General features: G+C 37.0%; 1 protein-coding gene across 2 annotated transcripts in view; it reads left to right on the top strand.

Annotated features, from left to right (window-relative positions):
• Nucleotides 1-26,596, top strand: part of ZFYVE9 (zinc finger FYVE-type containing 9) — a 184,350-nt gene that overhangs the window by 70,474 nt on the left and 87,280 nt on the right. For both annotated transcript variants that reach the window (XM_072772097.1, XM_072772096.1), the window contains exon 4: nucleotides 4,065-6,166. In XM_072772097.1, coding sequence (XP_072628198.1) covers nucleotides 4,065-6,166 — 2,102 coding nt within the window. The remainder of the gene's footprint in view (nucleotides 1-4,064; nucleotides 6,167-26,596) is intronic.

The following is a 26,596-nucleotide window of genomic DNA, read 5'->3' as shown; positions in this document are numbered from 1 at the left end:
CTCTTTCTCCTTCTCTTTGTCTCTCTCGTGCTCTCTTACATGCATTCTCTCTCAAACAAATAAAATCTTTTTTTAAAAAATAAAAGATTTACAGTTTTAAGTTACTGCCAAAATGGTTAGATAAAATGTCTGCTTAAGAGTCACTTCATTTAGGAAAACCTTTTCCTTAAATTTCCCTTTCAGTATGATTTAAATGAATAAGCCACAATTACTATCTTTTAAAAAGATTTTATTTATTTATTTGACAGAGAGCACAAGCAGGGGGAGCAGCAGAGGGAGAGGGAGAAGCAGGCTCCCTGCTAGGCAGGGAGAGGGAGAAGCAGGCTCCCTGCTAGGCAGGGAGCCTGACGGATGCAGGGCTTGATCCCAGGACCCTTGGGATTATGACCTGAGCTAAAGGCAGATGCTTAACTGACTGAGCCACCCAGGTGCCCCAGGATAAGCCACTATTAGATTTTTCCTTCCCTGGTATTCTCCCCCCCCCCCCCCCGTCTCTCTCTCTCTCTGTCTCTCTCTCTCTCTCTGCCTCTCTTCTTTTCTGAAAGAGAGAGCACTAGTGGGGGGGGGGGTGAGGAGAAGCAGATTCCATGCTGAGTGGGGACACCCCCCTCCCTCCCAGGCAGGGCTCCATGAGCCCTGACCTGACCTGAGCCTAAGGTAGACAGACCCTTAACTGAGCTACCTAGGTGCCCCCTGGTATTCTCTGTTTCTAAAAGGAAATGACATGTAACAAGTTTACAAAGTGATCTATTTCGATCTGAAGTCCATGATTTTAGTAATGGACTCCAAACCTTTACTGTTATCCAGTGATTTTAGGTTGTTCTTTGATAGCAGTTGGGAAGAAAGATTAGGTTTTTTTTGTTTTGGTTTGGTTTTTTAAAGATTTTATTTATTTATTTATTTATTTATTTATTTATTTATTTATTTATTTGAGAGAGAGAGAGAGAGAGCGAGCGAGCATCAGCTGAGGGAAGAAGCAGTATCCTGGGACGATGACCTGAGCCAAAGGCAGATGTGTAACTGACTGAGCCACCCAGGTGCCCCAAGAGATTAGTTTTAATGTTGCTGCTTTGGGTCTGTGATAGAGCAAGCCTTACAGAATTATGAGGGTAAGGAAGGAAAAGGGAGAAGGAAGGATACATGCAGTAGCCTGCTCTTCTCATTTTTAACCTTTGATGACCCACAGCTACTCCATAGCCATAGGATTCATGTAAATGTGAAATTAATCATTTAGGATTTTATTGGATCTACACACCAAGGTGGGAGGTGTATTTTTATTTTATTTTCAATCATTTATACAAATAATTTCTCAATCCTTTCTTTGGTGTGGCCCTCTGTGTACCATGGTTATTTACTATGAGATACCTATACAGGTACAATACCTAATCATATGAATAGTATACATCTAGAATACCGTTGACTCTAATAAAACTGTTAGTTCATTCCATCAATCTTTTTGTGACCTCTGTAGATTCTAGTAGGGTACTTTGTATATAGTTGATTTTGAAAGTTTTTTTTTTTTTTGAATCAGTAAAAATTGTCTTAGTTCAAAAATACAGCATTTGCTTATAAAAAATAATTCCCTTAGAAGGAGAACTTCAGAAGCCCGATTCTTGTTTGAAACTATGTTGTTTACTTGTTTTGAACTACTTTTAAAAAATCTTAGTACTAGTTGCATTAAAACTATCACCTCCAGCGTGGTATCTTTCAAAGTATATTTTAAATAGCGTGATTTTTTATTTTGTGTTAATTTCCTTCTTTAAATGAAAAACCACACACAGACTGTGATGACACTAGATAATTAACAGTATGTATATGTAGTAGGTGGTTGAATAATGAAATTTTTGATAACTGACTGATCATTCTTACTTAAATATTATTGAATATTCTTGTAAGACACAGCATTTCCTGTTTATTTCAATGAACCATCTTGGAAATAATGATGCTTTTTTTTAAAGGAAGTATATGTTACTAAATCTCAAATCTGCTAGTTCAAATTTGATCAACCCTGTATTTAACACTCAGAGGATTTAAGACCATTTTCCAAACATTTTGATGTTTTATGACCTTTATCATAAAGGTCCTTTTTAGCTGCTTTTCAATTCTTCCTTACACAAATTCTTTTTTCAACCCAAACTGATTTTACTTATTGCTCCCTCAGATTGTTGTGTTTGGGGCTATACTTGCTCCCCCTTAGGAATGAACTCTTTTCATTTAGCTGCTTTTCAATTCTTCCTTACACAAATTCTTTTTTCAACCCAAACTGATTTTACTTATTGCTCCCTCAGATTGTTGTGTTTGGGGCTATACTTGCTCCCCCTTAGGAATGAGCTCTTTTCCAAACTTTAATAAAATTGTTTTCAAAAAAAAAATTGTTTTCAAAGCCCAGCCCATTTCTTCCTGCTTCTATGAGGCTGCCTTAGCCTCTAAAATATTTCTTCTCTGAATTTATTTTCTATTTATTTTTGATACATAATAGTTTTCAAATACTAATGCTGTTCTGTACTGCTCATTACTCGTGTGTATTATATCTGTTTCTTATTTTTCTAACTAGATTATGTACTTCTTGAAGGCCAGAGCTGTCATTTAATCTTTATGCTTCTTAAGCACAATGCTTTTACTATGATAGGTACTCACTAAGCATATATATATTGTGTACCTACTATATACCAGGCACAATGCAAAGTGAAGACTTACATTGATGGAGAGAAATGGTTGCTGTCTGAAAAAGGTAGAAGCTATTGCATCATAGCATAGTAAATGCTTTAATAGTGATATGAAAGGTCCTAAGGGGGCATCAAAGATAAATGTTACTACCTAAGGGAAAATATATCTACATAATTTCAAGACTGTGATTATTAGATTTACTGTAAGAAGAGAGCAAGAAAGACAATAAATGCATTACTTATTTTTTTAAGTTGCACATATAGCACATATATAGTTATAATTAGGAAAATAATCATCATAGTTATAATCTCTTAAAAAGTAAACATGAATTTATGCTTATGGATAGAAGTTTGGGGCAGCCTGGGTGGCTCAGCGGTTTAGCGCTGCCTTCAGCCCCAAGGCGTGATCCTGGAGACCTGGGATTGAGTCCCATGTCAGGCTCCCTGCATGGAGCCTGCTTCTCCCTCTGCTTGTGTCTCTGCCTCTCTCTCTCTCTCTCTCTCTCTCTCTCTTCTCTCTCTGTGTGTGTGTCTCACATGAATAAATAAATAAAAAATCTTTTAAAAAAAAGAATATAAGTAGGTTGATTTAATAAGATAAATGAATATTTTTCTGTCAAATATCCTCAGATAATAATATAAACCTAATTAATAATGTGACTCAGTTATAATTTCACATACTATAGCAAACTTTTTAAAATGCTTATTATGGACAAATTTCAAATACATACAAAGAGTAATGTAGTAAGCTCTAGTATACCTATTTTCCAGCTTCAACAACAGTTATCATCCTGCCAGTTTTCATTTGTATCTTCATTCACTCCTTGCTGCTTATAAGTTTTTTACTGTTTTTTAAGATGAAATTTACGTACATTAAAATGTATGATCTTAACTGTACCAGTTTTGACAAATAAATCTATCCCTGTAACCCACATCCCAGTCGTCATGTAGATCATAGAGCATTGTCTCCCTAGAAAATTCCTTTGTTTTCCTTCCCACTTAATTAGTACATCTTTACCACTGTCCTAACTTTTTTCACCTTAGATTAGTCCCCACCCTGTGTTGTATCCAGCCAATCTAAGGTCCTTCCCATTGCTATTCCGTGCCCCCACCACCAAGTACAGCCTATGTGCGATATTAATTATGTTACTAGATTGAGATAGAATTCTTTTGTTGTTTGGAACATTCTGGGATATTACCACTTGGTGATATGTAGGAACAATCTTAAGCATTTTTTTTTTATTCTTAGCTTAAAAATTAGAAACTTCATATTCTAGGAATATTCTATTTTTAGATATCCTAGGAATATTTGATTTCAGAATATCTGCAAATGTAGTTAATTAGTCCTAGTTTTTCCATTGTCACCAGCAAACTTATTGTAATTATTTATTTTTTCAGATGAAACAGTTTCTCCTATTTTATTGGATACCAAGTGGAATAAGATTTTAGATCCCCCTTCTCACCGACTGTCATTTAACCCTGCTTTGGCCAGTGTGAATGAACCTCCAGTTTCTACTGAGTCACAACCACAACTAAAAGTCTTCTCTCTGGCTGATTCAGCTTCTCTTACCGCAGAGGGAGAGGACCATTGTGCTAATGGACAGGACTATAGTCTGAATCCAGAGATCAACACAATGTGGATTGATGAAAATGCCGTTACAGAAGATCAGTTAATTAAGAGGAACTGTAATCGAGATGATCAATGTAGTACTATCCAAGTGGGAGAGAAGAAATGTGGAAACGTAGCTTGTCTGCCAGATGAGAAGAATGTTCTTGTTGTAGCCGTCATGCATAACTGTGATAAAAGGACATTACAAAGCGATTTGCAGGATTGTAATAATTATGACAGTCAGTCCCTTGTGGATGCTTTTAGCTGTTCATTGGATAACGAAAACAGACAAACTGATCAATTTAATTTTAGTGTTAATGGGTCCACTGAAAAAGATATGAACTCAGAGAAACAAATGGATCTGTTGAACAGACCAAGTGCAGTGGGGGATTCTGTTAAACATATGTGTACTACTTCATCTGATAATCTAACCAGTGTCTGTTCCCCTTCACAATTAAAGGATGATGAAACAACAGGTAGAGACCCATCCATGTCTGTGATTACAAGTTTAACAATTGATTCAGTAATCTCATCCCAGGGAACAGATGAAGGTCCTGCTGCTAAAAAGCAAGAGAACTATATTCCAGATGAAGTTCTCACTGGCAAAACCGGCTCTGCTAGGACAGATCTAGGGAGTCCAAACTCCTTTTCCCACTTGAGTGAGGGGATTTTGATGAAAAAAGAACCAGCAGAAGAGAGAACAACTGAAGACTCTGTCCGATCTGGTCTATCTTTGCTTCTCAAAACAGACATGCCTAATGGGTCTGGAAGGGATAATAACTGTGAACAGTTTTCAGATTGTCTTGTGCCCGGTGACATTAGAGCTGATAAAAAGGAAGGTTGTGAACGTGCAGAAATTCTTGGCACTTCAGAACTTCTTAATATGACAGAGCATTTCTCTGACTCTCAGGATATGACTAATTGGAAATTGACTAAACTAAATGATATGAATGACAGCCAAATAAATAAAGAAAATGAGAAGTTTCTGCCAATGAATCAGCCTGAGGACATTTACAATGATAGTGGAGGAGAGTGTGAGAGAATGGCAGAAGCAGATCTAGACTTAAAAGGAACTTGCATGAATGAAAGTGAAGGAAGTGATTTCTCCACTATGGATACACCAGCAGCAAATTCTCTACCTAATTGTGATTCCTATGGAATGCAGAGCCCAGTTGTTTGTTTTGTTCCAAAGACCTTACCCTCCAAAGAAGATTCAGTAACAGAAGAAAAGGAAATAGAAGAGAGCAAGTCAGAATGCTACTCAAATATTTATGAACAGAGAGGAAATGAAGCCACAGAAGGGAGTGGACTACTTTTAAACAGCACTGGTGACCTAATGAAGAAAAATTATTTACACAGTTTCTGTAGCCAAGTTCCATCCATGCTTGGGCAGTCTTCACCCAAGATAGTAGCAAATCTGCAATCTATCAGTGTTCCTTTTGGTGGTGCAAGACCCAAGCAACCTTCTAATCTTAAACTTCAAATTCCAAAGCCATTGTCTGACCATTTGCAAAATGACCTTCCTACAAATCGTGGAAATAATATTAAAAACAAAAATGATGTTCTTGGGAAAGCAAAATTAGGGGAAAACTCAACAACCAATGTATGCAATGCCTCTTTGGGAAACATGTCGGTTGCTGATACAAATGGGGAACATTTAGAAAACTACGAGTCTGGGATATCCAGTAGACCGTGCCTTGCATTAGCTCCAGAAAGCCCAGATAATGATCTCAGAGCTGGTCAATTTGGAATTTCTGCCAGAAAACCATTTACTACTCTGGGTGAGGTGGCTCCAGTATGGGTACCAGATTCTCAGGCTCCAAACTGCATGAAATGTGAAGCCAGGTTCACATTCACCAAAAGGAGGCATCATTGCAGAGCATGTGGGAAGGTAAGTGGTGTATTTATCAGGTCAGAAATATGACATGCCTATTTTATTGAACTCAATTAGAGATTAATAAAGGCAATATAAAGTGAACATAATTCTGATTAAGATGATATTATAAATAGCTTGGAACACCCAGTTCTTGTAAATCTCTAAATAAAAAATGACCTTGCTGAATTTTAGTGTTTATATAATTTTTTTTTTTTTTTTTTTTTTTTTTTGTGCCAAGATTAAGCTGAATCTCTTACTAGGAACAGATGAAAATTGAGGAAGTGCTAACTTTGTGGTTTCTATATTGATAGATACTTGGTTAATGGAATAGTTTGAAATAAGGAAGTTATTATTTTTTTTTTTTTAGGAAGTTATTTTTTTATTTTAAGAAATACTTGTGAGATCCCTGGGTGGCTCAGCGGTTTAGTGCCTGCCTTTGGCTCAGGGCGTGATCCTGGAGTTCTGGGATTGAATCCCATATCGGGCTTCCTGAATGGAGCCTGCTTCTCCCTCTGCTTCTGTCTCTGCCTCTCTCTCTCTTTCTTTCTTCTGTCTCATGAATAAATAAGTAAAATCTTAAAAAAAAAAAAAAACTTGATTTATTTAATATTTTTTTATTCTTGAGAAATTGAATATTACACTTAAAATCTATCCTAGTTTTTGCTGTAGGATTTTGGTCACTCTACTAGACATTCTGGAGCTTTTTATACACATATACACATAGTTTTGTCTTTTTCCCCCATATAACTTTTACTTTTAAAAATTTATTTATTTATTCAAGGAGGGTAAGAGGCAAAGGGAGAAAGTCCCAAGCAGACTCCGTGTTCAGTGCAGAGCTGGGCCTGGGGCCTGCTTTCATGACCAAGAGATCACAACCTGAGCCAAAACAGAGTCAGGCCCTTAAAATCGACTGCCCCACCCAGCCAGGCACCTCTTCCCCATGTAACTTTGGTATAAAATAGAGTTGAGGGATATAGATCCTGTGACAAGATTATAAGAATAATTGAGGGACGCCTGGGTGGCTCAGCGATTGAACACCTGCCTTCAACTCAGCATGATCCTGTGGTCCCGGGATGGAGTCCCACATCGGGTTCCCTGCATGGAGCTTACTTCTCCCTCTGCCTGTGTCTCTGCTTCTCTCTCTGTGTCTCTCATGAATAAATAAATAAAATCTTTAAAACAAAAAAAAGAATAATTGATAGTCCTTAGCTCTCCCTGAGTTTTGCTTGATATTATCATATCAACTTACTGGTTTATCTTTTTAACAAGATCTGGAAACAAGGAGGAAGGGGATTTTATATTTTTTCAAAAATGCAAAATTTGGTTTCAGGTATGGATTTCAATTTTAGCATTGTTACTATTACTATATAACTTTATTAAGCTTTTGTTTTTATAAAAACAAAAGATTAGTAATTTTCGTTGGACTGTTGTGAGATTAAATGAAATTAAATGAGATTACAGATGTAATAGTAAGTGCTCAGTAATTAAATCTACTTCCCTTCTTGCCTGACTTAGTGGCCTCTTTGTGTTATTTAGGATGCTTTCAACTTTAAAGAACAGAGGATCTGACCCTTAGTGATGTAGATAAAAATAACATTTCATGTAACAAAAGCCTGAAGGTAGAGTCTCACTTAGGCCTGGGTTTAGTCAGGATCACTGAAGTTTTCTTGATCTACCTACGGCCTCAAGAGAGTGGCACAGCTTAAAACATCAAGTTGAACCTGGCAACTTCTTAAGTACAGGGAAATTGGTGAGGGGCAAGAGAGCCTATTCTTCTTGCTGCCCTCTCATCAGGGAGGAAAGAATCCCTAGCAACTTCTTTCAATTTATTGGCCAGTTTTAGAACACAGGTTCCATTTTATATCAATTATTGACAAACAGGAACAGGATTGCAGGGATTGACGAAGATCAGTCACGATCATCCCCTGGGACTAAACCCAATGTTGCCTGAACAAAAGTGAGATTCCGTGAATACAAAAAGGAGGAGAATGTTTCCTGGGTGGGCAGTCGGCAAGGGCTACTGTAGGGTACAAAAGAACCAAGTGATGGGGAGCAGAAGGAAGTGAAAGCTATAATTGGGCTGCTGGTCTCTGATTATTAAAATTTGAAGAAAATAATTTTTCTAATTCCTATATCTTGTAGTCTAAGGTAAACCTATGATCAGTAGCCTAAACAGTCAATTTTCTATTAAGGAATTAGAGTTGTCATTTTTATGTTCTATGTGTTGCTTACTGTGTATAACACTTTCTGAAAATTTTGTTCTTGAGCAAATAATAACACTTTAGCTCTAGATCAGCATATCCAGGTGTGATGAATAAATAGGTAACTTAGGTGGATTTGGAAAGGGAATGGTGGAGGGACTGCTGGGTAGCTTAGTGGTTGAGCATCTGCCTTTGACTCACGACCTGATCCCCAGGGATAGCGTCCCACATTGGGCTCCTGCGGAGAAAGAACCTGTTTCTCTCTCTGCCTGTGTCTCTGCCTGTCTCTCTGTCTCTCTGTCTGTCTCTCATGAATAAATAGATAAATAATTGAATAAATAAATCTTAAAAAAAATGGTGGCAAAATGCACATAAACTGAAAAGTTTGATGGAAGTTTTGCTGGGAATTTATGAATTTATGGATTGATGTGGATTATAGATTCATATTCTATTTTTTTCCTTTCCATCTCCAGTTACCTCAGGGATGTTGTGTAAAAATCTTTGAGCTTGGGATCCCTGGGTGGCTCAGCGGTTTAGCGCCTGCCTTTGGCCGAGGGCGTGATCCTGGAGACCTGGGATCGAGTCCCGCATCGGGCTCCCTGCATGGAGCCTGCTTCTCCCTCTGCCTCTCTCTCTCTCTGTGTTTATCATGAATAAATAAATAAAATCTTTAAAAAAAAATCTTTGAGCTTCCCAGAAGAAAAGAGCTTGTAATATAGGTATACTTTTTCTAGCTATTAATGAGATGATATTGGGAATGTAGCTAGATAAATAACCCAAGCAATGGGATTTTGTAAAATAATGCTTACTGTTGAAAAAACAAATTTAGTTTGTATTTCCATTAATTTCTCTACTTAATATCTACAGCTTAATTCTCTTTACTCTAACAAGCATGTATTAAACATCTAATATGTGAAAGGTTCTGGGCTAGTTATTAGAGATTCAGAGATACGGGCAGCCCAGGTGGCGCAGCGGTTTAGCGCCGCCTGCAGTCTGGGGTGTGATCCTGGAGACCCGGGATCGAGTCCCACGTCGGGCTCCCTGCGTGCAGCCTGCTTCTCTCTCTGCCTGTGTCTCTGCCTCTCTTTCGCTCTCTCTGAATGAATGAATGAATGAATGAATAAATAAATAAATAAATCTTAAAAAAAAAAGAGAGATTCAAAGATACAAAAATTGTGATATATGACCTCATGAAGTTTGTAATCAAGAGCACTGATTTCAATAAGTTGGGAGAGGAAAATCTGGATTTCCTGGAGTTTAAAAAAAATCCTAAAAAACATTTTGAACCATTGATCTGAGTAGACCATCCCACTACAAATTGTAAGACATTGTATTAAGAGCTGGTTATATATGCTTTATATTCCATCTCATTTAATCCTCATTACACTCTTGTAGAATAGGTTGTTAAGTTTTTCCTATTTGATTAAGAATCAGAGGCTCAGAGTAGTCAAGGAATATGCCTAGGATCTCATAGCTTGTAAATGCTAGAGGCAGCTTTAAAGCTAGTAATCTTTTTTTTTTTTTTTTTTTTTTAATTGTGAGAGAGAAGAGACAGTGACAACATGAGCAGGGGGAGGGGCAGAAGGAGAGAAATTCAAACAAACTACCACTGAGTGTGGAGCTGACTGGGGCTGGATCCCATGACCCATGAGATCATGACCTTAGCCGAAACCAAAAGTGGGACGCCTAACTTAGACACCAGGTGCTCCAAGCTAGTATCTTTCTTTCAGTCTTACTGTTTCCAGCATGTCTCCTCATTTATGCTAGCAGTATGAACAAAATACTTTAGGATCACTGAGAATAAGGCATTAATTTTTTTAAGTGGCAGAGTGAATCAGGAAAGTCATGTTACGAGATGACTGGAGAGGGAGATATATAAAAGGATATAATTTATGGGACAGAGTTCTAAAGTGTAAGAGAAAAAAGATCACATCAGAGTACAGGTGGAAAATTCATGGGTAAAGGGAAATTCATCTTACAGAAGAATGGGTCAAGATAAAAATACACTTGAATATTGAAGGAGTTAACAGAAAATTGTGGGAAATTATTTAGCGTAGTTTAAAGCTTATATTCAATTTTTGATAAGCAATTGAATTTTTTTTAAGGTTTTCATTTATTTATTCATGAGAGACCGAGAGAGAGAGGCAGAGACACAGGCAGAGGGAGAAGCAGGCTCCATGCAGGGAACCCGACATAGGACCTGATCCCGGGTCTCCAGGATCAGGCCCCAGATCGAAGGTGGCGCTAACCCGCTGAGCCACGGGGGCTGCCCAGTAATTGAATTGTTATAGCATTTATCTTGATAAAATGTAATTAAGTAGAATGTAAAATAATTACACTAAAATTTATGAAAGTTTTAAAATGTACTTTATATCTATTGCTAAAATGGAGATCAAGATATCTGGATTCCATTCTTGTCTTCATTGTTAATTGGAAAAATATGTCACACTCTAAAATGGTCAGCATATTTGAGTTTTATTTAATTTCACACGTTTTATTTATTTTCACACGTTATTAATTTATATAATTGCTCCATATAGCAACATAATCCCTCCCTCTCCTGTATAGTAGGTGATAAATTATAGAATAGAAAGAGTACAGAGAACTCTTTCCCCAAAAGGTGCCCTCTAAGTTCAGATGATCACCATTATTACATATCCATATTAATTTTCTGGGGAAATCACTGACCTCAGCCAGATCATGAGTATTCATCCTCTGTCAAGCTTCATTTGCCATCAATATTTTGACCCCTTTTTATTTGATCATTTGACTTCAAAGGACTAAGAAAACATTGAATTTAAGAGTAAAGGAAAGAGGAGTTTTGAAAGTGAAGAATTTTTTTTTTGAAAATGAACAATTTTTAAAAGAAAAATGTCTTCCATTTGATCATTTTCTTTTTTTTTTTTAAGATTTTATATGAGTGAGATGGGGGGGGGTTGGGTGGAGAGGGGAGGGCAGAGGAAGGCAGAGGGGGAGGGAGAAGCAGATTCCCTACTGAACAGGGGAGTCCAAGGTGAGACAGGGCTGGATCTGAGGACCCTGGGATCATCACCTGAGCTGAAGGCAGATGTTTAACTAGCTGAGCCATCTAGGCATCCCTGGTCATTTTCAAAGCTTTGTCACACTTTATCCATTACCATCTCTGATGTGGCCCATTATTAGTTATTTGGTGCCAGGCAGTTAATGACTACTCTGTTTACTATTTAATAGAAGTAGACATAAAATATTTAAAAGTAAAATTTCTGGGCAGCCCGGGTGGCTCCGCGGTTTAGCACTGCCTTCAGCCCAGGGTGTGATCCTGGGGACCTGGGATTGAGTCCTACGTCGGGCTCCCTGCATGGAGCCTGTTTCTCCCTCTGCCTGTGTCTCTGCCTCTGTGTGTGTCTCATGGATAAATAAATGAAATCTTTAAAAAAAATAAAAAAAGTAAAATTTCTTGAACTGATAATTATTACCTGGATATTTTGTATTTGTTTGAGATGGTGTGAAAGATAAAGAATAGAATAACATTTTGAACATTTACACTTTATGCTAGACTTATCTAATATTACAGTTCTGTGAGATATAGTTACAGGTGAGAAAAATGTGCCTCAGAAAGATTAAGTAATCTGCCTATATCCTCAGTTTGAAAATGAGAGAGCATGGATTTTTTTAGAAGATTTTTATTTATTTGAGAGAGACCAAGCAGGGGTTGCCATGAGCAGGTGCCCCAAGAGCATATGGATTTTAAGACAAATCTGTCTGACTCCAAAGCCTTAGGCCTTAAAAAAAAAAAAAGATTTTATTTATTTATTAGTGAAAGGCACAGAGAGGCAAAGACATAGGCAGAGGGAGAAGCAGGCTAGGCTCCCTGCGGGGAACCTGATGCGGGACTCGATCCCAAGACCCCGGGATCATGACCTAAGCCAAAGGCAGATGCTCAACCATGGAGCCACCCAGGCATCCTGCCTTATGCTCTTTTTATGACACTGGACATAGCAACAAGATTTATCTGTACTTGAATTGCTTACTAGAAATATGTCTTTGTCTTTGGGTGAACATTAGTTTTGGGCAGTGGTAAAGGATTGGGAATTTGAGTATTTGAATTTAAAAGGAAGAGGAGAATTCTGAATGATTGGTGATATCAGGTGAAATTACCAAAATTAGCAGGATTTTAGGTTTAACTTTACCTATCAGGTCTTGATTTACAAAGTAAAAAAACAATATGAATGCAAAGTGATTGAATGAGGAGAGATTTAGTGATGGTAATAATATGTACCACTTCAGTTTACTTACAATTATTTTTTCCATTGTAATTGGCTTTAAAAGTATAAACGTAGATGAATTTTTTTATTGTATTAGTAATTTGAATAAATAGAACAGAGAAGAGAACTGTAAGAGAGGTAATGTAGAAAACACTGGAATGGATATGAAAGAGCTCTAGGCTTCTGTTTCTTTTATAGAAGGAGAGGATTGCATAGACTATTCTGTTTCCTTGCAGCTCTGAAAGAGATTTTTATGAACTGTTTAAAAGAAAAAAAGAAAATGGAAAGATTTGTACTAGCAGTGATTTATCTCTGTAAAATTATTACTAAATGTACTGATTAGCTAAGGTCACTTTGTGAGAAGAGTACACCATTAAACATTTTGAAGTGTGCTGTGCTGAAAGTGTGTTTTCTGGAAGTCCTCTGGATTAAATGCTCTTTATCAAGGTGTCAGTTAAATGTGCTACAGAGAGTTTTATTTTGCAATTACTCTTTCCTTTTTGATTCCCAGTATTTCTTCAAGATCCCTTTAGACACACATGACCTTCATTACAGTTTATAAAAATATAGCTTGATGATATGCCTAATGTTAAAACAGGATTTTGAAAAATGACTCAGATTAACTTTTAATATAGTTCTGATAAGTTTTCCCCTTTCAGACACTTGGAATTACAGATATTTAACATATATTGAGCATTTACAAATGTAATTATATTAATTTGATGTATTTTATATTTACATACTATATAAATATTTTATGTTTATATAATTTACATAATATATGTTTCTGTATAAAATGGCAAAACAGTTAATGTCCAATGCTACTTTTAATTTGAATTAGTGTTCCACAGTAATATCAGGAGTAATTTTATATATAAAGATGTGTAAGAGAACTATAGGGGTGCTTGGTGGCTCAGTCAGTTGAGCATCTATCTATCTCCTTTTTTCATCTTGAGTCATGATCTCAGGAATCATGGGATGGAGCTCCGTTAGGCTCTGCGTTCAGTGGGGAGTCTGATTCTCTCCCTTTGCCCCTCCCCTCACTTGTGCACTCTTTCTGTCATTCTCTCTCTCTCAAATAAATAGATAAATCTTAAAAAAAAAACCTATATAATATTTTGAACTCATGTCATCATGCCATATTTTTAGTTTAAGTGAAAATATACTTTAAAAATTAAAATATCATTTTTAAATTTTTAAAAAAGATTTTATTTATTTATTCGTGAGAGAGACACAGAGAGGCAGAGACACAGGCAGAGGGAGAAGCAGGCTCCTTGGAAGGAGCCTGATGTGGGACTTGATCCTGGATCCTGGCATCATGCCCTGAGCTGAAGGCAAACGCTCAACTGCTGAGCCACCCAGACTTCCCTAAAATGTCATATTTAAAACCAAGAATAAAACACATTATTTAAAATAATTTTTAGACGTTAACAATATTTTTATTCAGTAATATTAAAGAATATAGCATCATACTCACCTGAAATATTAGGGGAGAGTTACAATGTTTTTGATGCTATCTGGAATAAAATAATGTTTCAGAGCATGAAAAAATTTGATGGTGCTTATATTTTAACCATAGGAAAATGCCTGCTGCATTAGTTAAGATAAACTTGCCTGATACTAAATTCGATTTATGTCATATGTACTGTTTTAGCAGGATTCCAAGAGTATTTGTCAATATTGACTTCATCCAGGTATTTAAAGAATTCTTATCCTGAGAGCTCTAGAATATGACATGAGCTTCCTCATCTTTACAAGGATGGAAATACTGGACTACTATTCTTCTGTTCTTTTTTTCCCTCTTATTTACTATTAGATTTACTTTATTTTACCTATTTTGGAACTCAGACATCAATCATGGCACACATTTTTTTTTTCGAGATTTATTTATTTATTTTAGAGAGGGGAGGGAGGGGCAGAGGGAGGGAGAGAGAGAATTCCAAGGAGGCTCCCTGCTGAGTGCCTCCCCCCTTGCAGGGCTTGATTTCTTGACACTAAGATTATGACCTGAGCCAAAACCAAGAGTCAGCCGCCCAAATGACTGGGCCACCTGGGTGCCCCCTCGTGGCACACTTAAAAAAAATTTTTTTTTTAATATTTTATTTATTCATGAGACACACACACACACACACACACACAGAGGCAGAGACACAGGCAGAGGGAGAAGCAGGCTCCATGCAGGGAGCCCGAGGTGGGATTTGATCCCAGGTCTCCAGGATCAGGCAGGCCCTGGGGGGGAAGGCAGTGCTAAACTGCTGAGCCACCCGGGCTGCCTTTAAAATATTTCAATTCTAATATAGTTAAAATGCAGTGTATTTTAATATTAATTTAAAATAATGTTTATGATGGCAACCTCCTGTCTACCTCTTAATATCCCTGTTCTTTAGTTTAGCTTCCTAGACATACCCAGTTAAAAAAACAGACTATTTTTTTAGAGCAGAAAAGCTGAACAGAAAGTATAGAGTTCCCACACACTCCCTGTAGTTGACCCCATTATTAGCATCTTGCCACTAGTGTGGTACGTTTGTTAAAATTGATGAACCGATATCAATACATTGTTATTAACTAAAAAGAAATATATGCTGTGGTTTACTTTAGATTTCATTCTTTGTATTGTATGGTTCTATGGGTTTTGATAAGCGGTATTATGTATCCTATTATATAGAATCCTATAGAATAATTCTACTACCCTAAAAATCCCTTGTGCCCCACTTTTGCTTTCCTTCCTCCCCCTGAACTGCAGGCATTCACTGATGTTTTTACTGTCCCTACAGTTACATAACCTTTTTCAGACTGTTTTCTTTCACTTAGTAATATGTATTTAAGGTTCCTCCGTGTCTTTTTTTAAAAAATTGAAGTATAGTTGACATACAACATTATATTAATTTCAGGTGTATAAGATAATTGATATTTGCATATATTGTGAAATGATCACAATAAGTCTGGTTAATATGTTACAAAAATTTTGTACAAAATTGTACATATATTGTACAAAATATATGTTACAAAATTTTTTTGTGATGAGAACTTTTAAGATTTACTCTTTGAGGGGTGCCTGGCTGGCTCAGTGGGTGGAGCATGGAAGTCTAATCTTGGGGTCATTAAGTTCAAACCTACATTGGGTGTAGAGATTACCTTAAAATCTTTGTTAAAAAAAAGATTTATTCTCTTAGCAACTTTCAAATATTCAATACAGTACTATTAACTATAGTCACTGTGATGTACATTACATCTCCAGGACTTATTTTATAATTGGAAGTTTATACCTCTTGACCACCTTTACCCATTTTGCCCACCTCTCACTCCCCGCCTCTGGCATCCACTAATCTATTGTCCGTATGAGCTTTTTTTTTTTTTTTTTTTTTTTTTTTTTTAAAGATACCACATATAAGTGAGCTCATATGGTATTTGTTTTTCTCTAATATTCACTTAGCATAATACCCTTATGATCCGTCCTGTTGTTGTAAACAACAAGATTTCCTTTTTTATGGCTGAATAAATTAACTATTGTGTATATATACTATATTTTCTTCACCCATTAATGGATATTTAGGTTGTTTCTGTATTATGGCTACTATAAATAATGCTGCAGTGAACATGGGGATACAGATATTTTTGAGTTACTGTTTTTATTTTTTTTAAAATAAATACCCAGAAATCCCATTTCTGGGTAACATGGTAGTTCTATTTTTAATTTTTTAAAGAATTTTCATATTGTTTTTCATAGTTGCATCAATTTATATCGCCACCAATATTGCACAAGGTTTTTCTTTGTTCCACATCTCTACCTGTTATCTCTTGTCTTTTTGATAGCCATTCTACAGATGTGTGGTGATGTCTCATTGTGGGTTTGATTTCCATTTCCCCAATGATTAATGATATTGAGACCTTTTCAGGTACTTGTTGGTTATCTGTATAGCTTCTTTGGAAAAATATCTGTTCAGATTTCTGCCCCCTTTTTAAATCAGATTGTTCTTTTTTTTATTTTTTTTTTCATTTTTTAAATTTATTTATGATAGTCACAGAGAGAGAGAGAGAGGCAGACACACAGGCAGAGGGAGAAGCAGGCTCCATGCACCAGGAGCCCGACGTGGGACTCGATCCTGGGTCTCCAGGATCGCGCCCTGGGCCAAAGGCAGGCGCTAAACCACTGCGCCACCCAGGGATCCCCAGATTGTTCTTTTAAATTTGATGAGTTCTTTATATATTTTAAATATTAATCCATGGGTGCTTGGGTGGCTCAGTTGGTTAAGTGTCTGACTCTTGGTTTCTGGCTCAGGATCCTGAGATCAAGCCCCACATGGTGCTCCGTACTCAACAAAGAGTCTGCTTGATATTTTATCTTCGCCTCCCTCTGCCCCTCCCACTTGTGTGCTCTCTCTCTCTCTTTCAGATAGATAGATAGATAGATAGATAGATAGATAGATAGATAGATAATAAATCTTTTTAAAAAACTAAATATTAACCCCTTAGCAGACAAATGATTTGCAGTTATTTTCTCTCATTCCATAGGTTGCCTTTTCATTTTGTTGATGGTTTCCTCTACTGTGCAGAAACTTTTTAGGCTGATGTAGTCCTACTTGTTTATCTTTGCTTTTATTGTTTTTGGTTTTGGTGCCAAATAAAAATATCATTGCCAAGACCAGTGTCAAGGAAACTCCATGTCTTTTTGTGACTTGATAGCTCATTCCTTTGTATTTATAAGTAATATTTTATTGTGTGGGTGTACCATAGTTTTGTTTATTCATTCAACTGTTGAATGACATCTTGGTTGCTTCCTATTTTTGGCAATTGTAAATAAAGCTGTTATAAACATTCACATGCAGGTTTTTGGGTGGGCATAAGTTTTCGGGTCATTTGTAAAAATACCTGGGAAAATGATTGGTGGATTGTATGGTAAGCTTGTGTTTCTCTTTGTAAAAAACTGCTGATCTGTCTTCCAAAATGGCTGTACTTTTTTGCATTCCCATCAGCAATAAATGAGAGTTCTTGTTGCTCCACATCTTCACCTGCATTAATATTATCAATTTTGGATTTTAACCATTCATATAGATGTTTGGTAGTTTTTCATTTTTGTTTTAATTTGCAATTCCCTGATGACATATGATGGTGACATATCTTTTCATGTGCTTATTTGCTGTCTATATATCTTCTTTGGTGAAATGTCTGTTCAGATCTTTTTTCCAATTTTAATTGGGCTGTTTGTTTTCTTATTGTTGAATTTAATTTAATTTTTTTCTTGTTGAATTTTAAAAGTTCTTTTTACATTTCATAAGTTACAAGGTTTTTTTTAAATCAGATGTGTGTTTTTTTTTTTTTAAGATTTTATTTATTCATTCATGAGAGACAGAGAGAGAGAGAGAGAGAGAGAGGCAGAAACACAGGCAGAGAGAGAAGCAGGCTCCATGCAGGGAGCCCGACATGGGACTTGATCCCGGGTCTCCAGGATCACGCCCTTTTATCAGATATGTTTTACAGATTTTTCTCCCAGTCTGTGTTCCTTTGATTCTTAGACATATTCACTTTTAATAATCTTAGAAGGCTCTCTGAGATTTAATTGAACATTTTCTTAAAATGTCTTTCCTTTGTTTTTAAGTAATCTCTATGCCCAGCATGAGGCTTGAACGCATAACCCTAAGATCAAGAGTCGTGTGCTCTATTGACTGAACTATCCAGGCCACCACTCCTTAACTAAACATTTTTATATTAGACATTTCAGTAAAATTTCTTAGCTGTTTTTTGATTATTAGTGTTAGAAATTATTTATTAGCTTTTCTTTTTTTTTAACCTTTTTTTAAAATTTTTTATTTATTTATGATAGTCACAGAGAGAGAGAGAGGCAGAGACATAGGCAGAGGGAGAAGCAGGCTCCATGCACCGGGAGCCTGATGTGGGATTCGATCCCGGGTCTCCAGGATCGCGCCCTGGGCCAAAGGCAGGCGCCAAACTGCTGCGCCACCCAGGGATCCCCCGCTGCGCCACCCAGGGATCCCTAGCTTTTCAATTAAGATTTTATTTACATATTTTCTTATTTTTTTTCTCTCCAATTCGAGTCTTAAACTTAGTGCAGATAAGTATCTTTTCTGCCTTAATTGGTGCTATATTCTCAGTCCTAACACATTAGTGGGTGCTTACAAAATATTTGTTGGATAAACCAATGAATACTGTCTCTTAATGGAGCAGTATGTTTCTTATGTAGCACCTTGAGTCTTCAGATAATGGTGTCAAATTCAGAATATAATATAAGATCTTTGGAAAATATTTTAAATTAATTGTATATGTTTCTCTTAAGGACAGATTCAAACCAAAAAGAGTTTATTTTCCTGATTTCATATTTACTTGATGGGGAACAATAAATAAGAGAATGAGAAATGGATACTTTAAATAGAATATTCTTCAATAATTAGTTTTCTTTATACTCTGCCTAAAAACTTATCATTGACATGATGATCTGAACCATTCTGGTATGGTAAAACAGGAAAAACATTTGTATTAACCTTGGTTTCTAAAGAAGTTAAGGAAATATTTTCCATTCACATCCTTCAAAAGTTTGTGTAATGGCTAAAAGCCAGCCTCACCCATGTCATAACACTTATCACACAGTATTGTGTCTGTCCTTCTCATTGGAAGGTAAGGATCTTGAGATTGATTCTGATTTATCTTTTATCCCCAGCATCTAGCAAAGTACCTGTCACCCACAAATTCCTCTATAAATGTTTGTTAATGAATGAATAAGTGAATGCCCGATCATCAATTCACATTGAGTGCTTGTTATTTCTCTGTCACTGTGTTGGGTGCTAGGTTTACATGGATGACACTGTGATCCCTACCTACCCTTATGTAAAGATTAATGGGAAGAACCAAAAGCAAACAAATGTATAATTACGAATGTAGTAAGAGCTATGAAGGAAATTGACAAGTAGGGCTAATATAAAAGATGAGGGGTGGAAGATCTGGGAAGGCCTCTGAGAAAAGACCTTTTAGTTAACACATGAAAGTTGAGGAGTCAGCCATTCAGAGTGCAGGGAGAAAAATGCTTCAGGAAGAGAGAACAGGTGGACTTAGCTAAGAAGACACTTATACAAGAAACTGAAAGGAATCTAGTAGGGTTAGTATAATAAGGGAAGACAGTCACATAAAAAGAGTTTGGAGAGGAAGCCAGGGAATACATCATGTAGTGTTCTGCAGGTCGTCTGAGGAATACAGTGGGAAGCCATGGGAATGGATGAGCTTACCTAGGGAAGAATTTACAGAGGGAAGAAAAGGGGCCCAAGGCTGAGCTACTGAGGTCAACAGAGGAATACTGAGGTCACGCAGAGGAAGACCCAGTTCAAGTGACAGAGGAGGCATGGCCAGGGAGTTAGGCAGAAAACCAAAAAAATGTGGTGTCTTGGAAATAAAAGGGAGAATGTAGTTTGTCATAGGAGGGGAGTTATCACCTATATAAAGTGCTGATGGAAGGTCAAGAACATATGAATAGAAAAAGGGACCAGTGGACTGGTCTATATCAGACTCTGATAAAAGCAGACTTAGTAGAGCTGTGGATACAGAAGACAGAATAGGTTGAAAATGGGGGATGAGTGGAAAATGGAATAAAAAGTGAGGAGGTAGAGTTTTTTTAAGAAGTTTTGCTGTGAGGGAGAACAAACAAAATTTTGGAGCACTTATTAGATGAAGATGGTGGTTATAGATGAATTTTTTAAAAGATTTTATTTATTTGAGAGAGAGAGATAGCAAGAGAGAGTGCACAAGCAGGAGAGGGGAGCAGGAATCCCACTAAGCAGGGAGCCTGATGCAGGGCTCAATCCTAGGGATCATGACCTGCGCAGAAGGCAGACGTTGAATGGACTGAGCCACGGTGGCACCACTATAGATGAATTTTTTAAAGGATGAGAAATACTTACTCTTGTATTTATGTAATTAAATGAATGATCCTCTAGACATGTTTTTTTGGGGGGGAAAAAGATTGATCAATGGAAGAAGAAAATCCTTAAGAAGGCCAAAGGAATGGGATCTATGCACATGTTGAGGGTTTGGTCTTCACCTGGGGAAAGGAAGATTAAGTTGGGGACAGATATAGTTAGGATTGTGGATTTATTGGTGAGAGCACAAAGACATTTACATCTACTTGGCTCATACTTCATATAGAAAATATAAACACTGAGAGAGGTAAATGATGAAGGTTTGAGAGGTCCGAGATAGTTACCTGAGAGTAGGATAGTAAAATCTAGTTAGAGATTGAAATTTTGGTAGCCCTGTGAGACTGGGTATATCAAATTTTCAGTCATTTGGGCAGCCCCAGTGGCTCAGCAGTTTAGCACCACCTGCAGCCCAGGTTATAATCCTGGGGACCCGGGATCGAGTCCCACATCGGGCTCCCTGCATGTAGCCTGCTTCTCCCTCTGCCTATGTTTCTGCCTCTGTGTGTGTGTCTCTTGTGAATAAATAAAATCTTAAAAACATTTTTTTCAATCATTTTATACTAGTATAGTCCTGACTTCATGGGATAAAGTCTTTGTCTTTGGAGACATTGTGAGCTTGCTACATTATCTTTGCAGTACACAGCAATTTTTGGAGAAGCAAGAAAAGTTTTATAAGGCCAATCTATGCTGCCATCTCTCTGTCCATTTCCATTTATTCTTTCATTGATTCATTCAGCAAGTTTTACTTATTGCTTAGTGTTCTGTTTTCAACCAAAGAGATGAAAGAAAAAATAGAATGGCTATCCTATTAAAACATACTGCTCATGCTTCCATAGATGACAAAATTTCAATATATAAAATAAGTAATAAAACAATTACAAAAAATAATAAAAAATTAAAAAATCAGAAAACTGTACATGCTTTGCGTTGGGAAGAAGATAGATGATGATGGTAGTGGTGGTGAGAGTGAGATGCTGAATTTTTGTTGAGTGTTAACTGTGAGCCAGGCACTTTTCTAAATGCTAGTTATCTTATTTAATATACATAACACCCTGTGAAGTAGCTAGGGTTATAGTCCACATTTTACAAGGGACTAAATAGGCCTAAAAATTTTAAGTAACTTGTTTAGAATCACACAGCCAATAAATGAGTTAGGATTCAAATTTAGAGCCCACACTCCAAAGCAATATGCAATAGTTTCAGGGAAAAACAAACGATAAGGGAGTGATAAAATTGAGGTCCTTAACTTTAGTAAGGGTCACTTCAACACTTGGAATTACAGCTGCAGAGCTCCTAGGCAGCCAGCTAAGCAGGAAACAGAACGTAGCTAAACCTTTGTTTGGCGCATACTCTGTAATTTATCATCTTCCTAGTAAACCCATGTGAAAGGTTTATTATTCCTATCTTCCAGTTGAAGAAACTGATAGTTTCTTCAGTTAGTGAACTAGGAACCAGTGTTTTCTTTTCTCTCTCTCTCTCTCTCTCTCTCTCTTTTTAAGATTTTATTATTTGAGAGAGAGGGTGAGTGAGAGAGGAGAAAGCACAAGCTGGAGGAGAGGCAAAGAGAGAGGGAGGAGCAGGCTTCCTGCTGAGCAAGGAGCCCCAAATGGGGCTGGATCCCAGGGCCCTGGGATCAGGACCTGAGCTGAAGGCAGATGCTTAACTGATTGAGCCACCCAGGGACCCCAGTCAGTGTTTTCTTGTCTATATAACTCACATTCTTTTCCTTTAAATATAGTTGACAGGACAAAAATGAAACAATTCAGTAAGTTTTATGGTGGTTTTTATATTGTTTTCATAGGGGAATGTCTGTGTTTATAGCATGTGTTCAAAGCAAATATATTTATTTCAAAAAAAGTTGAAAAATATATGGTACTTATTAGATGGCAATTTCTTATTTTAAATAAAATTACATGTTAAATTACTCACAATTTACTCTTGAATAACTTGAGTTACAGGCAATTTTGTTTAACATTTGAGAATTTTGGTAGTGAATACAGAATAATCTTTTTTGGACTCTTGAGTAAAAAGCACTTTAAGAAAATCTGTTGGTTTATAACTTCAGAGATCAGTTTTCTTAAGGTTTGTTTTGTTCTCTGCTGTTAAAACATGACCACTGGTTGTGCTCCTTGGGAAGCAGAGAAGTGGAAATTTCTCACAGTGAAAGTTTGTTGAAATGTATTAAGAGCATTATAAACAGCAAAAGAGATCAATATTTCTCAACACCTAGATTCAGAATAACTTCACAGCTATTTGCTAGCTTCTTTATGATATCAGGCAAGGCACTTTGATCATCTGTAAAATAAAGATGGTAATACTTAACCTATACAATTATATAATAAAGATCTGTTGAATTAATTATGCGTATTAGAAGTAACAAATGTGTTACCTAGCACTATATGTAGTAGACTATCATTAAATGGCAACTTACTATTTTAATTATGTCTTTTTGGAAAATTGGCTGTAGTTTCTTTAAAAAGTGTTCTGGGATCCCTGGGTGGCGCAGCGGTTTGGCGCCTGCCTTTGGCCCAGGGCGCGATCCTGGAGACCCGGGATCGAGTCCCACGTCGGGCTGCCGGAGCATGGAGCCTGCTTCTCCCTCTGCCTGTGTCTCTGCCTCTCTCTCTCTCTCTCTGTGACTATCATAAATAAATAAATAAATAAAAATTAAAAAAATAAAATAAAAAATAAAAAAAAGTAAAAAGTGTTCTTTGTTGTAGAATTCTCTATATATTCTGGACATCAGTCCTTTGTCAGCTATGATTTGCAAATCTTTTCTTTCATTCCATAAGTTACCTTTTTACTCTGTTAGTGCCTCTTGATACAACAAAGTTTTAAACTTTGATGTTCATTTACTTTTCTTTTGTTGCCAAACTAAATGTCATGAAGCTATTTCCCTATATTTTCTTCTGTTTTATAATAGTTTTTGCACTTAAATTTAGATTTTTTTATTCACTTTGAGTTAATTTTTGTATATGGTGTAAGAGTCCAATTTCATTCTTTTGAATATGGGTATCTAGTTTCCCCAGCAGCATTTGTTCAAAACATGTCCTCTGCCCATTGAAATGTCAAAATCATTTGACTATGTGTATGTGCGGGTATATATCTGGGCTCGCTGTTTTATTCCATTGTTCTTTATGTCTGTGTTTATACTAATATTATAATGTTTTGATTACTGTAGCTTTGTAGTAAATTTGAAACCGTAAAGTAAGAATCTTCCAAAGATGTCCTTTGTCAAGATTATTTTGGCTATTTGAGATCCCTTGGGATTCCATATTAATTTAAGGATAGATTTTTCTATTTCTGTGAAGATCAGGGAGTTCTGATACAGGCATCATTGAATCTGTAGATAACTTTGAGTAGTATGGACATTTTTTTTAAAGATTTTATTTATTTATTTTAAGAGAGAGAGCACATGAGCCAGTGTGGGGAGGAGCAGAGGAGGAGGGAAAAGGAGAGGTAGAGAATCTCTAGCAGGTTCCATGCTGAGCACAAGCCCAACTCAAGTCTGGATCTTAGGACCCTGAGATCATGACAAGAGCTGAAACCAGATGACTGAACCACCCAGCCTCCCAGGATAGTATGGACATCTTAACAATAATGTCTTCAATTCATGAATTGTCTTTATACTTATTTATATCTCTACTTTTTTTCAGCAATCTTTTGTCATTTTCAGGATGCCTAAGTGGCTCAGTAGTTGAGCATCTGCCCTTCTGCTCAGGGCGTGATCCTGGAGTACAGGGATCAAGTTCCACATCGGGCTCCCTGCAGGAAGCAGGCTTCTCCCTCTCCCTCTACCTGTGTCTCTGCCTCTCTCTCTCTCTCTCTCTCTCTCTCTCTCTCTCTCTCATGAATAAATAAATAAAATCTTAAAAAAAAAACTTTTGTTATTTTCAGTGTACAAGACTCTCACCTCTTTGGTTAATTCCTAAGTATTTTATTATTCTTGATACTACTATAAATGGAATCATTTCCTTAATTTCATTTTTGACTTGTTCATTATTAGTGTATAGAAATACAACTGATTTTATGCTGGTGTCTACATGCCCCAGTTGGCTGAGCATCTGACTCTTGCTTTCAGATGGGGTCATGATTTCAGGGTCATGAGATCAAGCCCCAAGTCTGGCTGTGCTCAGCAGGGAGTTTGCTTGAGATTGTAACCCACTGCCCCACTCATGTTCTCTCTTTCTCTTTCAAATAAATCTTAAAAAAAAAATACAACTGATTTGTGTGGGTTTACTTTATATCCTGCAAGCTTGCTGTTATTTATTAGTTTTTATAGTTTTATGTGTGGAATCTAGTATTTTTTACATATAGGATCACGTCATCTGTAAACAGATAATTTTACTTCTTCATTTATGATTTGAATGCCAATTTGTTTTCCTTGCCTAATTGCTCTGGCTAATCTTCAAATACTAAGCTTGAATATTAGTAGTAAAAATGTACATGCTTGTCTTATTCCTATCATAGAGGAAAAGCTTTTTAGTCTTTTGTAGCTGTATATGATGTTAGATGTGAATTTTTTATATGTGGCCTTTTATGTTGAAGTAATTTTCTTCTAAGTTTGTTCGATGTTTTTATCATCTAAAGGTGTTGAATTTTGTTAAATGCTTTCTCTGTATTGGTGATCATGTGAATTTCTTTCCCATTCTGTTAATGTAGTATATTACATTGATTGATTTTTCTATGCTGAACCACCCTTACATTCAAGGAATAAATCCCACTTCATCAGAATCCTTTTAATGTGCTGCTGAATTTGGTTTCCTAGTACTTTGTTGAGGATTTTTTTTTGCGTCAGTATTCATAAGGGATATTGGTCTGTAGTTTTCTTGTAGTGCCTTTGCTTTCTTATCAGGATAATGCTGGCTTCATAGAATCAATTAGGGAGGGTTCCTTCCTTTTCAGTTTTTGGAAAGACTTTGAGAAGTCTTTCCAGAAACAGATGGCACGATCCTATTTGTTTTTTAAATGTTTGGTAAAATTCACCAATGAGGCCATTTTATTTGGAACTTTTTTCTTTCCTCCTCTCCTCTCCTCTCTCCTCTCCTCTCCTCTCCTCTCCTCTCCTCTCCTCTCCTCTCCCCTCCCCTCCCCTCCCCTCCTCTCCCCTCCCCTCCCCTCCCCTCCCCTCCCCTCCCCTCCCCTCCCCTCCCCTCCCCTCCCCCATCCTCCCCTCCCCTCCCCTCCCCTTCCCTCCCTAGAATAAAGGGTAAATTTATTTTTATTTTATTTTTTTTAAAAGATTTTATTTATTCATGAGAGACACACAGATAGAGGCAGAGACATAGGCAGAGGGAGAAGCAGCCTGATGTGGACCAGGCCCCCAGGATCACGCCATGAGCGGACACTCAACTGCCGAGCCATGCAGGTGTCCCTATTTGGAGCTTTTCTTTGTTGAGATGTTTTTGATTACTGTTTCAGTCTCTTTACTAGTTATGGATGTATTTGGATTTTCTGTTTCTCCCTGATTCAGACACAGCAAGTTTTGTATTTTTAGGAATTTATCCATTTCATCTAGGTTGGTCACATTTTTTTCCAAAAAAAATTTAATTGAAGGAGAAGGAGAGCATACACATTCGCGAGTTATTGCAAGGGCGGGCGAGGGGAGGGGCAAAAGGAGAGGGAGAGAGTCTTAAGGAGACTCTACACTGAGCCCAACACAGTCTTGATCTCACAACCTTGAGATCTTGACCCAAGCGGAAATCAAGAGTCAATCACTTAACCAACTGTGCCACCTAGGTGCCTTATTACAATTTTCTTTTAAGTAATCTGTACACTTAATGGGGTGCTCAAACTCAGATCCAAGAGTTGCATGCTCTACCAACTGAGCCAGCCAGATGCCCCAGTCACAAATTTTTTAAGCCAGAAGAGAATTATTTTAAAAATGGAGAGTAGGATATTGAGTCTTAAATCAGTGCTTCCTTTGATAGAACAAATCAGTGCTTCCTTTGACAGAACAACACAGGGATTGAAGTCACAACTCTAAGATCAAGACCTGAGCTGAGATCAAGAGTCAGACACCTAACTGACTGAGCCTCCTAGACATCCTAGTGTTACTTTAAATAGCAAGTGCATTTC

The sequence above is a fragment of the Canis lupus genome, chromosome 13 (genome assembly GCF_048164855.1).
Source record: "Canis lupus baileyi chromosome 13, mCanLup2.hap1, whole genome shotgun sequence".
Classification (NCBI taxonomy): Eukaryota; Metazoa; Chordata; class Mammalia; order Carnivora; family Canidae; genus Canis; species Canis lupus.
The sequence above is the reverse complement of the archived record's forward strand: the minus strand, read 5'-3'. Positions and strand labels throughout refer to the sequence as shown.